At 42.9% G+C, this 17,425-nt stretch overlaps 1 protein-coding gene across 2 annotated transcripts in view; it reads left to right on the top strand.

The window, feature by feature from the left end:
• Positions 1–13,971, top strand: part of lrfn5a (leucine rich repeat and fibronectin type III domain containing 5a) — a 112,725-nt gene extending 98,754 nt beyond the window's left edge. For both annotated transcript variants that reach the window (XM_038729594.1, XM_038729593.1), the window contains 2 exons: positions 9,477–9,750; positions 11,966–13,971. In XM_038729594.1, the coding sequence (XP_038585522.1) occupies positions 9,477–9,750; positions 11,966–12,916 (1,225 nt within the window). In that variant the 3' untranslated portion in view covers positions 12,917–13,971. The remainder of the gene's footprint in view (positions 1–9,476; positions 9,751–11,965) is intronic.
• Positions 13,972–17,425: the final 3,454 nt, after the last annotated feature.

Genomic DNA, 17,425 nt, shown 5'->3' with positions numbered 1-17,425 from the left:
ACTGGGAAGAGGACGTTGTTGTGGGAGAAGAAGATTACTATAACATGCATGTGCTGTATACACACACACACACACACATACACAGACACATACTGTAAAGACATACAGTAAGTACCCAAATGCATACTCATAGAAGGGCATCTTTCTCTCATGTAAAGAAAGTGAAATGAAACCGAGAAAAGCACACACACACACACACACACACACACACACACACACACACAGGCGCCCTGGGCTGAGGGCTTGGCAGAGCAGAGTAGATAGATTAGTGTAATAGTCTCGGCCAAGGCAATCATCTGCCCACTGTAGGGCTTCAAATACTGGCAGCAAGATCCAGCTCAGACACAAAGAAATTAGCCACAGTGAATGAGTCAGTTTGGATGAGTTCACAATGCTAACGGCTCACACAGTCAAGAAATAATCATATGCAAGTCAAAAAAAAAAAAAATAGAATCCACTGATTTGCATGAAATACACATTTTGTGAAATCAGCATGCAGTGGAACCGAGTCCAAACACACCAAAATCAATATGAATATTTCTATTGTAACCTGGTTTCTATCAATTATAACTGGTGACAGCTTAGCTTGCACAGTGACAATGAAAAGTAGCTATGCAATGTGAGTTTCATTGGCCGGTACGTCCGGTTGGATGAATTCTGTTTAGAAACCTTCTAATTTGGGCTGTGCCCAGGAGGAGTCATGTAGCTAATGGTTTCTTAGAAGCTAATGTTTCTGAGGTGGAGAAAAGAGAGAATGTCATTTATTCATGTGGGTACTGGCTAAGCAGCAAACAAGCCTTCAAGCAAAGTACATAATTACTGTCCATTCACAGATTTTTAGCCAAAACACATACAGTGTTTTCTTTTGGTTTTGAACTTGCCGTCGTTACTGTTTTCTAATCACCAACTGTCTGCCTTCACTGTAAACAAAACATACTAATCAATATCCAGGTAAGTAAGACTTGTCAAACATGTTCATTGTATCATTACACTTAACATAGCACTTTCCATCATAAAAAAAAAAACATTAACTGAAGGATTATATTTTGGAAGAATGGTGTCCCATTCCTCCAGTGGAGTACGACATCATGAAGTGGCTTTAAAAAAAAACTAATTTCAATTATGTATGCATAAAAAGCACAAGCCTAGAAATGAAATGTGTTTTTCATTATGCCAAATATATTTAAGGCATTACCATAAGAGATGTTATATTATTCAGTAGGGGTGCGTAAAACCAAAAGCAAGTACTTAAACACATATAATTTAACATGTATTCCTATAATGATTTTGAGCAGATGTGATGGATTTAAGGCAAGTGAACTTAAGATACATATTATTCTTGTTTGAAATATGAACGTTAATATAACCTTTTGCAAATATTAGAAATTTAAGGATTATTTACATAGGTTAAGAGTTCCTTTAGGGTTTACAATTCCCATACTTCTTAAGATTGTTAAGATCAATACAATAAAATCCATAAAAAACAGAAAACAATGCTGTTTTTCATAGCTCATTTAAAGCAAGATCTTTTTGAGATACATGGTTTCAATAGGACACCAACATTATGATACTCCTCTGTTTTCAAAAGCAGTAAATAATACGTTCTGTCGTGGCTACTCAACCGTGAGATTATGATATTTTCATCATGCAACATCAGTATAATATTATAGGGAGGTCAGTCTGAGCAGCTCTCCAGATAATGGGGAGAGATGTGTCTGCCAGTTTGTTAAAGTGCAAAGTCATAAAACACACCCACAACAGGATTACCGGCACAAAGCTCAGAACACAAACCTCCTTGGCATTATCAGCCAATACTGCCAATTTGTCACCCAGCTGCATGTTTTGATAACAACAATTTCACATAGTTTTGCATGATGACAGCAATCTAATGCCCCTCGTTTTCCATATTAACCCGGAATATCGCTCACAATACCAAGATTGTCTTAAATCAAAAGGTGCAGGCATTCATGGTAAAGAAATCCACCAAATCATATTTATAACAGTTGTTCCTGTTATACACACAATGCATATCCCAGAGACATGCAGTATTAATGAGCTAGGAAACAGGGGTCTGTGTTTGAGAGCATGACAGAGTTTAATCCTGCAAGAGAATCCCAGAATGTGTAGGCCACACAGAGTTATAAAACAAACACATTATTTTCCACAAAGATATTAAGGCATTGCCGGCTAATGTGACGCACACACACACACACACACACACACACACACACACACACGTTCATAGACACAAATGAAACCCAAGGCCACAGAAATAATAGGGAAATTAATCTCTGTCTGTGTATGTATGTGTATATAAATGTAGCTGCTTGTATCTGAGCTTGTAGGTGCCGCTGACACTCGCTCCAATCATTAACCTGCACACTTCATTGTCACTTTATGTGTCCCACAGACACAGAATTAATGGCATTGACAGTATATGTGCGTGTGTGTTGGGGGGAGCCAAGGTTTACCACAATAGTGATGAAAACATCAAGAGAAGCAAAGGGAGAACACTCATGGTCAGCCAGCGCTCATATAGCCATATTAGTATTCATGGGGTCATATAGATGCCCACACACACACACACACACACACACACACACACACACACTCTTACAGCCTTGAGGGCACACTAATGACCTAGGGCTACATTCATCCCCCAGCTCTTAATACTAACCATTAAACCTTAACATGTCCCCTAACCTTCACTTAACTCGAACTCTAAACCAGATGCTTAACCTGGCCAAAATAGCCCCACAGTCCTCTCAGCGCGCACGAGACCGCGAGCTGTGAACTAGCTGCCCTCTTAGGTTTTAATGAGGAATTTCATTAGCATATTAATGAGGAAATCCAGGAAAGCTGACAAGCCCATAAAGGAAAACTGAAGGACAAATGTGCACATCCTTTAGTCAAAGTGACGTGTGTCCAGTGAAGAATAACCAAGATTTAGTTCTGAGGTACACCTGTGCTACTGTGGAACTCTGTTGCTGGTTTGCGCGCTGAGGAAGGTCATCTGCCCCCATGCAACGCCCATGCAATAATAAATCATTTAATTGGTCTCCTGTCTGGCTGATGACTTTTGGGTTTTTGTTTTTGAGGATTCAGCACCGAGCTATGCACAGTGGAGCTGAGTGCATTGATTCTTAATCATTTCAATTCTTACTTCCCTGTTGGTTATTTTATTTAAATTTTTGTATTTATTTCTGCATTGCACTAATTAACTTTAAATTACATACTGCAGTCTCTTTTCCTCTGGAGGATGGTGTTAATAGGACTTGCAAAGCAGAGGGTACATTATGTTCTGCAGATACAGAAAGCATATGTGTCACGCATACTGTAAGATAGGAATGTTGTACAGTGACAATTTATGTGTAGTATAGGTTGGATGGATTGCATGGCTTGTTGTTTGTGAAAGATGTCGCTTGTAGTGACGAACCCACAGAGAAGGAGCTTTGTATATGGGCGCAGCAGGCAGCTTTTTTCAGCAAAAAAGTTGTGGTGACTAGCTGGTGCAGGACTTACCAGCTAAAGAGACAGATTTTTCCCTCAGCAGACCAACACAGAGCTAAAAGGAATGTTATGTTACATACATGTTAAGGGCAACTAGCACCTCCTTGTGGTTCCTTTAAGACTGCTGTCAGCTGAATATCATTGCTGTATTGGGTAATTGTGATCACATGGGTAGGGTCATAGTTCAGACCAGCCATTTTGGATTAGTTAGGAAAACTGATGTGAGTGAGTGATTCATCTTTGTTTTATCTTCGGCATCCACCTGTATCGAACCCTGGAGAAGCTTTTATTGTGAGTCATATTACGTGTTTTGACTTTATAGATGAGTATCGATGCAGATGTTGTTGTATAAATAAAATCATATTTGGTGAGATGTATAGATCATTACATTACCTTTTTGCCAGGTGTAGTGCAGCCATCTGTTTAATTCCAGCATATACATTTCTACACTGTTTTTAGTTACATTAATTGCCTTTTTGTGTGTCTGCTCGTAGTTTCACAGAGCTGTTGAAAACACTGTAAGAAAGCAAGTTGATGAAGACAAACAAGTAAACAGCCCTCACATTTACTTCCACGTCTCCTCATCATTTAACCCTTTCAGTGTCTAAGACATCTGTTTAGCTATCTGTCACCTTGTGTAGAGCCACACAAGCAGTGGACAGAATAGTGAAAAATCAGCATCACAGCTGGGTCAACACAGTAATCCAAACAAACAAAGACAGGTACTTCTCCATCTACCTTGTTCATAAAGGTGTATGGCATACACAAGATGGACAACAAGGCAAACACAGAAGATCAACAGAAGGCACGCTCCAAAAGTCCTTCTGTAAAGTCACATGTGACCAGATCTGTTGCTAGTTCTTCCAATAGCTCATCAATAGCTTCATCCCCTCAATTGATGCAGTGGCTTCCGAGCTAAGACATTGGAAGAACGCAAGGCATTTCTCAAGGAGAGTGGGGTTTGTTTCAGATGCTGCTCCTCATCAGATCATGTGGCTAAAGATTGCAAAATGTCCATTCAGAGTAAAGAGTGTGACAGCAATAGACATGTCACAGCCCTTCATCCGGGACCGCCTAAATGAACAGTAAAAAACCCTGATTCTGAGCATGGTGGAGAGGAAAAGGAAGACGTTTCTCCTAACATAATCTCCAAATGTACTGAAGTGTGTAGTGAAGCCAACACATCCCGCTCCTGCTATAAAATCTGCCTCATAAGGGTGCATCCAAAAGAACAACCAGATAGATCAATTAAAGTCTATGCTGTACTAGATGACCAGAGTAATAGGTCTCTTGCTCGGCCTGAGTTCTTCGACTTATTCAACCTCAAGGGCACAGATTCTCCCTTCACTCTGCGCACATGTGCTGGAGTCACAGAGATGTCCGGGAGAAGAGGAATCGGCTTTATCGCTCAGCCCTTAGATGGAAGTCTTAGCGTTCTTCTTCCCACGCTCATTGAGTGCAACTATATTCCGGACGATAGGTCAGAAATACCTACTCCTGATGCTGCCAAACAACACTCTCATCTTAAGCCTATTGCTCAACTCATCCCTGAACTTGACCCCCATGCACAGATTCTTCTTCTCCTTGGCCGGGATGTCTTACAAGTCCACAAGGTAAGGGACCAGCATAATGGGCCAAACAATGCACCTTATGCCTAAAGACTTGATCTTGGCTGGGTTGTAGTTGGAGATGTGTGTTTGGGTGTAGCTCACAAGCCTAAGGGAGTCAGAAGAAAGAGAAGCTCACAATAGGGAGAGGCACAAAGCCTCTCAGCTCTCAAAACGTATGCTACTCTCATTTTTGTGGCAACCTAGTTCAGAATGCTAGAGAGCATTCACTGGGAAGTAACATCTTTGAAAGAACACGGGATGATAACAAGGTTGCCCCATCCATTGAGGACAGACGATTCATTCAGTTGGTGGACAAAGAGATGTTCATAGACGATGCTAATAGTTGAGTAGCTCCCCTTCCCTTTCGCACACCAAGGCCACGTCTTCCCAACAACAGAGAACAAGCTCTGACACGCTTCACCAGTCTCTGCCGTGGTCTCAAAAGAAAGCCTGAAATGAAGAGCCATTTTCTGGCTTTCATGCAGAAAATCTTTGACCAAGACCATGCTGAAATGGCCCCACCACTACACGAATGCTGGTACCTTCCCAGTTTTGGCGTGTATCACCCACGCAAGCCTGGCCAAATCCGAGTCGTGTTTAACTCCGGCGCTTCACATCTCGGCATCTCATTGAACGATGTGCTGTTGACAGGATCAGACTTAAATAACAGCTTGCTAGGAGTACTGATGCGGTTTAGGTGTGAGCAGGTAGCAATCACAGCAGATATCGAACAAATGTTCCACAGTTTCATCGTCAGAGAGGACCACAGGAACTTTCTCAGATTCCTGTGGTTCAAAGACAACGACACCACCAAGGAAGTTGTGGAATATAGAATGAAAGTCCATGTATTCGGCAAGCGCCCTTCTCCAGCGGTTGCTATATATGGGCTATGGTGAGCACGGGGGAGGACGAATTTGGTGGAAATGCAAAGCAGTTCATACACAGGGACTTCTACGTTGATGATGGACTCAAGTCACTGCCTTCTGCAACTGAAGCCATCAGTCTACTGAAAGCAGCCCAAAGTATGCTTGCAGTCTCCAACTTGAGACTCCACAAAATAGCATCAAACTGCCCAGTCGCCATGCAGGCATTTCCGTCAACAGATCATGCAAAGGACTTGAAAGACCTTGACCTAGATACCAAAGCACCTCCTGTGCAACGCAGCCTTGGATTACGGTGGAACCTTGCAAATGACACTTTCACATTCCATGTCGCCAGCACTGAGAAGCCATTTACTCGAAGAGGAGTGCTTGCAACTATCAATAGCCTCTTCGACCCACACGGTCTTGTTGCTCCTATTACCATCCAAAGGAAGCTCTTACTGCGACAGCTCATCAGTGTCACAAGCGACTGGGATGCCCCACTCCCAGTGGAAAGGGAGGAAGAATGGATTGTTTGGAGAGATTCGCTCCAACATCTAGAACAGTTCGAAACACCTCGAGCGTAAATCACAGCCTCCCTCTCCACTGCTCAACATACAGAGGTCCACATCTTTTCAGATGCCTCTGTAAAGGCTATAGCAGCTGTGGCATACCTCAAGGTGTTGGACGTTGAAGGAAAATGCCATGTTGGTTTCATCATGGGAAAAAGCCAAGTTAGCTCCCATCTCAGTCCATACTGTTCCCAGGCTTGAGTTAGGTGCTGCCATCCTGGCAGTGGAGATTGCTGAGCTGGTTGTCAATGAGCTGAACATCGACCCCAACAGCCTGAAGTTCTATACCGACAGCAAGGTTGTGCTGGGGTACATCTATAATGAAACTAGGAGGTTTTACGTGTACGTCAGCAACAGGGTGGAATGGATAAGAAAATCCACCCATCCTGAACAGTGGCATTATGTGCACACCAGCCAGAACCCTGCAGATGTTGCTACCAGGTCAGTGCCTACGGCTCAACTCTCAGACACCAACTGGCTTACTGGTCCAGATTTCCTGGCACAGTCTGGGGGGACAGACACAACCAAAGAAACCTCTTATGACCTTATAGATCCACAGTCTGATGTGGAGGTTCGATGCCACACTACTACAGCCACGGACTCCCATGATGGTATTGGTACACACCGGTTTGAAAGGTTTTCCACATGGCAACCGCTATGGCTTCTCTCATTAACATCGCCCAATCCATTAGATCTGAGAAAGATGGCAACAAACAAGATTGCAATGGTTTGAATCATTGTTCGAAGTATCACACGGATGAAAACCTGTCACAAGCAAAGGCTATAATCCTCAGATGTGTACAAAGGGGAGTATACCAAACAGAGGTGTCCTGTTTGGAGAAAGGGAAAGTCATTCCCAAAGGCAGTCCCCTGCGGAAGCTCAATCCTATTCTTGATGTCAATCAGCTCCTGAGAGTAGGTGGTCGGCTCCGGCATTCTCCACTTGAAACAGAGGAGAAACACCCTGTCATCATTCCTGGCCATAGCCATTTTGCTGCTCTACTTATTAAGCACTACCATGAGAGGGTTAAACATCAAGGTAGAGTCTTCACTGAGGGAGCTATCCGCACAGATGGTATCTGGATAGTGGGGGCAAAGAAATGCATCTCCAACAGTCTGCGAAAGTGTGTTACATGTAATAGACTTCATGGTAGGACAGAGGAACAAAAGATAGCTGATCTCCCACATGATCGTCTCAGCACTGACCCCCCTTGTACAAATGTGGGTCTGGATGTGTTCGGCCCCTGGAACATATCTACTCGTTGTACCCGAGGAGGTGCAGCAAACAGTAAAAGTGTACGTGCTGTGCATATTGAGCTTATAGAGTCAATGGACACATCAAGCTTTGTCATGTTCTACGGCGCTTCTTTGGGCTGCGTGGTCCCGTAAAAGTCATCCGTTCTGACTGTGGCACAAATTTTAAAGGAGCCTGCAAAGAGCTGCAAATTGTCCTACAGGATGAGACTAACATTTCAAAGTACCTCAGTGAGAAAGGATGCACATGGCTGTTCAACCCTCCCCACTCTTCCCACATGGGTGGAGTGTGGGAAAGAATGATTGGGGTTTCAAGACGGATCCTTGACTCCATGCTTTGTCACATTAGCCCCTCACATCTCACTCATGAAGTGCTTTCGACCCTTATGGCTGAGGTTACCGCCATAATAAATGCAAGACCCCTCACACCCATCTCAATGATCCAGACTCACCTTGTCTTCTGACTCCAGCAATGATACTGACACAGAAGGTCTGCACCCCTTGTTCTCCTCCAGGATCCTTTGAGAATGCAGATCTGTATCGACAACAATGGAAACGAGTCCAGCACTTGACAAATGCCTTTTGGGAGAGATGGAGGCGAGAATACCTTTGTGAGAACAGCCCTCACATTTACTTCCACGTCTCCTCATCATTTAACCCTTTCAGTGTCTAAGACATCTGTTTAGCTATCTGTCACCTTGTGTAGAGCCACACAAGCAGTGGACAGAATAAGGAGGGTGATTACTTACATGCAACAAGAGGACACAAACATGACTCTAAATGAATGCTAATTTTGCTACATATATACATGAAAAAGCTCATGCTATATCAGTGTGTCATTAGTCGGTTATTGCAGGTTTACTCTTTGTGGATGACAAATTACAATTAATGAGAAGGTAGAGTATAAAAGTTGTTCTACTGTATAACTGCTAAGGGACACCACATTAGCTGTAAAAGGGATTTTTTTCAGTCAAGCCATGAAAGAATTCCAATTAAATGCTTTCGTCACAATATAAATGAAAATAGTAACATATACAGTATACATATGAAAATATGTATACTTGCATGACATGCAAGTATACACATTTTTATTAGCCTTTGTCAACGTGACCAGACTCCTAAAAAAACATGGGAAATCTATAACAATAGATGCTTAACTAGATAATGCTCTCAGACCTGCATCGAGGAGGCAGTCCCCTGATGAGTGATGGTTAAAATCTGTAATTCCAGAATATAGTCCTGATTGGTGGGGAACATTTGAACAACTTTAACCAGCTTTGGCGCTATTGTGCAGTTGCACCGTTATTTGTGCATGTGACACCTGTTACTGGTGGTAACAGCAAATACAAGTGAGTTTACAAACAGCAGGGCATGGTGAAAGAGTTGGTTACCTTGCTGAGAAGTTGGAGGTATGCAGCGGGTCTCCTCCTCAGCTCTTTATCTAACAAGCTCACTGTGGCTGCCTCTGACTGTTCCATTATTCCCTGCAGTATTTCAGAATGACCCCTGTCCAAAAATGCAGAAAACGGCCACTTTTTTGATGAACACATTTCCTGTGATGATTTCATAATAAAAGCCTAACTGTTTCGCCAGTCCACTGATGCTCTCAAAGATTAAACATTTGTATTTCCTTTCTCTCCCTCCCTCCCTGATCCTCTCCTTTGCCACAGGATGATCCCGCCATCAAGCAAGAACTTCCTGGTCAACAACCTGGCAGCAGGGACCCAGTACGACCTCTGCGTGCTGGCCATCTACGATGATGTCATCACCTCTCTGACAGCGACGCGTGTGGTCGGCTGTGTGCAGTTTAGCACCGAGTCAGAGTACATGAGGTGTCATTTCATGCAGTCTCAGTTCCTTGGCGGGACTATGATCATCATCATTGGAGGGATAATCGTGGCCTCAGTGCTAGTTTTCATCATAATCCTGATGATACGGTACAAGGTGGGTCTCTGTCTGTCTTAATCCACTCTGGCCAGAAAGGAGAGAGAATTAGAGAAGGGAGCTTTTCATTATGTGGGAGGATTTCTGATATTCACAAATATACTAGAAACAAACATAATAATAGAATGAAATTGCACGTTCTAAATGAAATTGAACATCTAAATAAATGAAATTGCACGGAGGTTAAAAGCCGTCACTAGATTGTCACAGTCCCAGTGTGTGTGTGTCAGTGGATTCATATGCGTGTGCACTTTTGCAGTACCTTGCAGATTTGCACCGTATGCTGGAGGGCAGCAGAGCAATGTTCTTCACTTGTGTTCTTGACAGACTCCACAGTGGTGCCGTCAATGTAGAGGGGGTTGATGAGGGCGCTTTCTCCTGAAGTCACCAATGATCCCCTTTCGTTTTGTCATCATGCAGGGACAGACAGGCTGGTGCTGCACCTATCCACTAGTTGTTTCACCTCCTCCCTGTAAGCCATTTCCATGTCGTCCTGGATGAGGCCAATGACCAGTGTGATTGCATACTTTATGATGTGGTCTAAAATAAACCCAGTTACAGAGAGGGGTGCTCAGGCCTTGACAGCCTCTCAAAGCACTTCATCATGATGGGGGTGAGTTTTATGGGGCGGTAGTCACTGAGACATAAAATTGTAGATTTTTTGGCACTGGTATGATGGCGGCAAGATGGGATGACAGTCTAGCTCAGTGAGGTGCTAAAAAATGTCTGTGAGGACATGTGCCAGTTGGTCCGCACACAGCCTGGTATATTGTCAGGATCTGCAGCCTTCCGTGAGTTGACTCTCCTCAGAGTCCTTCTGACATCAGCTGGGTCAAAACTGAGTACCTGGTAATGGTGATGAGGGTCGGCTTTCCTCACCGTGGTGTCGTTGAATGTCTCCAACTGTCCAGAATAGTTATTGAGCCCGTTGAGGAAGTCAGTGTTGTCAGCACAGGGTGCTGAAGCTGTCTTATAGTCCGTGATTGTTTCTGTCCCCTGCCACATGGGCCTAGTGTCCCTGGAGTCATTAAAAAGTGATTTCTGACCACTAACGCTCTTTGCTTCCATCCATGTCTCCGGATTTGAAGGCAGCATCTCGTACTATCAACATGGCGCTCTCCTCAGTGGTCAGCCGGGGTTTTTATATGACACAGGTAGTGATGTTCATGGTGACACAGACATCGTCTGTGCACTTACATATGTATCCGGACACAGACTCAGCATTCTCCCTGAGGTTGATATGTTGCTTGTCAGTGGCAGCCTCCCTGAACATGGCCCAGCCAGTGCACTTAAAGCAGTCTTGGTGTGCTGACATGGCTCCCTCCTTCTTCATGGGCAGATTTGTTTGGGTGAGCAGGGGCCTGTGTGCATGAATAAGCATGACAGATTGGCAAACACTCACTTGACCTTCTTGACCATTTAAGAGACAGCGTATCACAGCATCCAACAACACTCCCATCGAGTCTGTGTATTTCTACATCATTGGCATGTCTCACTGAATTTTCTATAGAAGCCTGTTTGCAGCAAGAAAAGAAAAAAAGGTTTGATGTTAAGATGTGTGTGAAGATGTTTGAAATTAAAAAACACTCAAGGTAAATCAAAAATAGGAAAGAGTATGACATGTGCTAAAGTGCCTGGCTGGAATACAAGTGCGGTTGTTGAAGTTATATTAGATTGATGGGTGCCCTGTAATTCAGACTTTTACCTTTGTAGTAGTGACTTAATAGGTAACAATTTTAATTTAATATTTAATAGTTTTGACTTCCTATACCATTTTGACTTACCTTGAGTAATTTGTATCATTCCTTACTTTTAATCTCTTTCTTTCAATTTCAACATGGGAATGGGCTTGATTTAAACATATATAGCACTGTCTATAAGTACAATGCTTGACAGTGTATTAAACACCCAAGTACACAGAAACAAAGCTAATTCTAACCGATCATAATACTCACCCAATACATAGGTCCCAGGCTGTAAACATTTTACACTACAGGGTTTATAAGTATCTAGACTGACAAGACTGAAGTGCATGTTTATTTTTGTATAATTCATTTATTCTGTGTTTGCAGCTCATAATTCTTGGTCATTTTTCATAGTTCTACTGGGAAACTTTAAGCTTAAGGGAATGTAAGCTCAGTATAAATAATGACTTGATTGAAATCATGATATTGAAAAACCTGAAGCAATACCTTTTTCTCCTTTTTTTTCTCAGGTGTGTAACCAAGGTGAGGGTGGTAAAGGCGTTTCAATGTCGATGACCAATGTTCACTCACAGACCAACGGGCAGCAGTCACAGGGATGCACTGTGACTCCCAGTGCCTCTAAACACGGCTCAATCGGATTAGACGACCTCTCAGCAGGCACAAAGAAAAGGAGCGGCGCAGCAGGAGGAGGAGGAGGAGGAGGAGGGGGAGGGGGCAAGGATACGATGACTCAGTCGTCCGACTCTTCCCTGCCTGACTGCTCCACGGCTACATCAGTTGTCAGCCAGCCTTGGGCGTCCAGAAGTCCATCAGCTGCAGCCGAGGAACGGGAGAAAGCGGGAGAGAGAGGTCAAGCTGGCGTCTCGTCGCCCACTGCCGCCACCGGTTCACTAACCAAGCTAAAGAGGAAGCCTGCTCCGACTAAGCCAGGCTCGGCTTGCTCCAACACCTCAGCTGCTCCTGAAAATCTCCCCTCCTCCTCCCTTCACCATCCTTCCTCCTCCTCCTCCACTGCCTCCTCTGCTCTCCCCCCCTCCTCCACCCCTCTGGAGAACCTCAACACCAACCGCAACAATTCCACCGCTCTCAATCAAACCCCGCCTCCCTTCACCCCTTCCACTTTCTCCAGCCCTCGTGGCACCCCGAGCCCCTCCTCGCGATTCAGAGAGACGCCCATCCTGCGCAGGGCTCCTCGCGCCTCCACCTCTGCCTCCGCCAAGTACCAGACTCTCCCTGTGGAAGAGGGAGGAAGGAGCAGGGCGAGGAGGAGGTACTCACTCAGCGAAGGAGGCCCAAAGACTCACTTGTCCCCTCAGGGAGCAGGAGGAGCGCCCAAATTAGGGCGCATAATGCGAAACAAAAGGAGCCAATCAATGAGCGGGCTACTCCCGAAAGACGGAGATGGAGACTCGGACAAAGGGCGGTGCGATTTGGACTGGATCCTAGAAAGCACAGTTTGAACTAGAACGAGACAGCAACCATAAAATAAACTTTGGATTAGTCATTATTGTTTATGTTTTGTATGTGTGAGATTGTGTGTGTGTGTTTGTTTGAATTTGTTTATAGGTGTATGAGTGAAGGTGTGTTTGTGACATATGAAACTGGTTGTGTTGTTGCCGTTTAGAATGTGGTTTGTCAGTGTGTGTGTGTGTGTGTGTGTGTGTGTGTGTGTTCATGTTGGAACTTTTGTTTATACGTGCGTGACTTGACGGTTGTGTGTTTCTGGGTGTGAACATGCTTTTTTTTTTTTTCAGCCTGTTTTTTTTAAAATCATTTTCATACATTTTCTCCACAACTCTTTGTATTCAGTTTACAGTTTTTTTCACTTTGACAGTTTCCTGTTTTTCATTCGGTGAGTGGACATCTCGCCTCGTCTCTTAGCGCCCTTGAGTTGGTTACACTTTATAGCACAAAAGAAAACAAGTCAACGGACTCGCCACGTCATTTCCCGATTCACACTCACCTTATCTGAAAACACCACGAAAAGGGAATAACTACAGGAAAAAAAAAGAGGAAAAAACACATTACAAGGACTGGAAAGCACACAATTGTTACGTTCACAAGTGTGTGTGTCCATACCGTGGCAAGAGAATAGCAGTCGGTGCCTTCTTTTGCACTAACAGACCTTCCGACAGATGACATAACCGGATTTAGGACTCCACCACACTCCACGAACGAGGGATTAGGACAGAAAGGACAAAACAAAGGAAGGGAGAGATTTCACACATAGCCTTTCTTACTTGCCGAGTACAGACGTTTCTTGACATGTAGACAGACACAAACTGAGACAAAAAGTAACAAACACATGAAGACTTTAACGGACCTCCTATGAAATTGATATTTTTTAAAGGGAAGAAAAAAAAAAAGAACATAAAAACCCTGTTAGCTTTTCACTGACATTGGTATACTACAGCCTGTGTTGGTCACAAGCTACCGGAAAGCTTCTGTACAGAAAAAGACAACATGTACTGTGTTGTTATGTTGTGTAAAATAAAAAGGGGATAAAAGGAAAACGGGAAATGTGGAATGTGTGTTTTAATAATGTACATAATAATGAAATGTACTTCACTTGATCTTTATTTCCAGCGAGGATGCACTTCACACAGAATTACAGCAATGATGTCTCCAGCATCAGTTTCTACTGAGATTGTCGTTTTTTACCAGGACATATAATAATTATGGGAGGTCACAATCACTTTTCATCTGGCATCAATGTTTGTGTCATCAATTGTTCTTCCCATTATTGTATCATTTTCTTTGGGGGGGGGGGGACTAAACAATTTCCCACTGCAAATCAAAACAGATGTGTGGCAGTTTTTAATTAAAATAAGTGAAGTTTCACATTTTCATTCATTTTTGTGATTTGATACATCAGTGTTTAGCTAAAAAATGCAAGACCTAGACAAACACACACACGCACGCTGTCTGGTTGTTAATTTAGGGCAGCGAATCTCATTTCCAAACCTCCCACTTTTCCCTGACTGAAAACACATTTATGAGAGTGTGATTCTAGGAAAGTGCCCCCACGAGGCCTTGCCAAAATGCCAATGACTAAGACTCATGGGATATGTTGAACAGAACAGCAGTAGAAAATGGACCACAAAAACGTTAACTTTAAAACACAAATTAAAAAAACATGCTTTGAGAAAACCTGTTGAATAACACAGCCATGCAAGTGGAACAGTAGCTAGATATGAGAGGGGCCAGGACTCCAGCTCTCTATATGCTTTCACTCTCTCTATATAACACTCTCCTGAACAGGCACCCGCTGTAACACAAGAGCTGCTACTTGCTGCATTTAAAGGAAACATGCTTTTGTGAGTATGTGAATGTATAATTCTCATAAAAAATGAAAACAGCATGATATTTAACAAACACTACATCCACAACTGGTGGTATAGTAAGTAACTGGATTATAATTAGGAATTTTTTTATTATGCTCAGGGTCATAATTTTATTTAGGGGTTGTACCCGTATAGGTTTACATGGGTTTACAATTTTCAAAACACACTGTATTTCTGTCATACTCCACATTGCTGCAGCAACTCTGTTCACCCTGTGTATTGAATGCTCTGTTTCAGCTGGGAGCTCTGTAATGGAAGCATCTCACTTCTATTTGATCTTAGTTGTGAGTTGCACATGCACAGAAGCTAGTTAAAGAATATTACCCAATCAGAAGCAGAGCAGGTCGGGTCCTGACAAGCAGGAGGTACTCACTCAGTGAAGGAGGCTTCGCAACCTAGTCTGGAGTGGTAAGTTATTAATTTCAGTGTGGTAAGTTTTGTAACAAATTTATCTTTTATATAACATTTTAACAGTGGACTGTCTCTATATCACAGTAACAACTTTATGTCCATTGACTGCCTGGAGGGTAGCTAATGTTTTGTAGGGAGGGTGGGGGGGATAAGGGAAGCATATGGCATGCCGCGTAAGCCGGGAAGCGAGCATTATGACGCCTGTTCCATAGTGATGCAGATAGGTTACAGAAGTAAAGGCTGGACTGCAATTGAGCTGTTTTCACGCAGTTCATGAGCAGAGTTTTCTGTGGGAGATGGTAACTCCCTTTGGGGTGAAAAAAAAAAAAACCCATTTATAACACAATAAAGAAGAAGGGAAAAAGCCAAAAAGCACAATATGACCTCTTTAATGTGTCATCATCAGTAATGTTACGGCTGGTAACAAGTCATTTCAACTACTTTAAATACTCCTGGGTAGCTTAATCCATAATAATCCATAATTCATTAGTTGATTCATATTCAATATTGATCTGAATCTGCAAAGTAACTAGTAATCGTACTAGTATTGTGGTCAAATAAATATAGCTATACAGTCGCAGGAAAAAGTATGTGAAGCCTTTGGAATTACCTGCATTTCTGCATAAATTGGCCATAAAATGTGATCTGATTTCCATCTAAGGGACAACAATAGACAAACACAGTCTGCTTTACCACACAAACAATTATCATTTTCATGTTTTATTGAACACACTGAGTAAGCAGTCACAGTGCAGGGTGGAAAAAGTATGAGAGACCCTAAGCTAATGACTTCTCCAAAAGCTAATTGGAGTTAAAAGTCAGCCAAGCTGGAGTCCAATTAATGAGATGAGATTGGAGGTGCTGGTTAGAGCTGCCCTATAAAAAAACACATCAATTTTATTTTGGCTATTCCCGCAAAGCATTGCCTGATGTGAACCATGCCTCGACCAAAAGACCTCTAAGACCTAAGATTAAGAATTGTTGAATAGTATGAAGCTGGAAAGGGTTAAAGAATCTCTAAAAGTCTTGATGTCCATCAGTCCCCTGTAAGACAAACTGTTTATAAATGGAAAAAGTTCAGCACTGTTGCTACTCTCCCTAGGAGTGGCTGTCCTGCAAAAGGAAGCCACTGATGTCCAAAAAATACTGCTGCACATTTGACGTTTGCAAAAGAGTGCCTGGATGTTCCACAGCACTACTGGCACAATGTTCTGTGGATAGATGACACCAAAATTGAGTTGTTTGGAAGGAACACACAACCCTATGTGTGGAGGAAAAAAGGCACAGCACACCAACATCGAAATCTCATCCCACCTGTGAGGTATGGTGGAGGGGGCATCATGATATGGGGCTGCTTTGATGCCTCAGGGCCTGGAAAGGTTGCTATCATTGATGGAAAAAATATTCCAAAGTTTATCAAGACATTTTGCAGGAGAAGGTAAGGCCATCTGTCTGCCAGATGAAGCTCAACAGGAGATGGGTGATGCAACAGAACAACGACCCAAAGCACAGAAGTAAATCAACAACAGAATGGCTTCAGCAGAAGAACACCTTCTGGAGTGGCACAGTCAGAGTCCTGGCCTCAACCCGACTGAGATTCTGTGGCATGACCTCAAGAGAGCAAGTCACACCACACATCTCAAGAATATTGCTGAACTAAACAGTTTTGTAAAGAGGAATGGTCCAAAATTCCTCCTGACCGTTGTTCAGGTCTGATCTGCAACTACAGGAAATGTTTGACTGAGGTTATTGCTGCCAAAGGAAGGTCAATCAGTTATTAAATCCAAGGGTTCACATACTTTTTCCACCCTGCACCGTGACTGTTTACATGGTGTGTTCAATAAAAACATGGAAAGATATGGAACTGTTTGTGTGAAGTTCGTTTAAGCAGACTGTGTTTGTCTATTGTGACTTAGATGAAAATCAGATCACATTATATGACCAATTTATGCAGAAAAAAAGTTACTATTTCAAGATACAGGAAATCAGTAGTAGTAGTAGTCTCCAGTGTTCATCTTTAACAGTATCATTTAAAATGACAGGATCAAATGACAATATCCAGGACTGCCACTCAGTTGCAGTAGCACAATCGAAAAGCTTTAATTTTAAGCTAACTTACCGACCCGTAATTTGGTTCAGTGGGTCTGGATCAAAGAAAACAAGATATACATTGTTGCCTTTTAGTTCTGCTCTGTTTCATGTTCACGCTGATGC

This window comes from Micropterus salmoides, unplaced genomic scaffold (genome assembly GCF_014851395.1).
Source record: "Micropterus salmoides isolate LMB-PRFRI ecotype aquatic unplaced genomic scaffold, ASM1485139v1 Ms_hic_scaffold_19, whole genome shotgun sequence".
Lineage (NCBI taxonomy): Eukaryota > Metazoa > Chordata > Actinopteri > Centrarchiformes > Centrarchidae > Micropterus > Micropterus salmoides.
The sequence above is the reverse complement of the archived record's forward strand: the minus strand, read 5'-3'. Positions and strand labels throughout refer to the sequence as shown.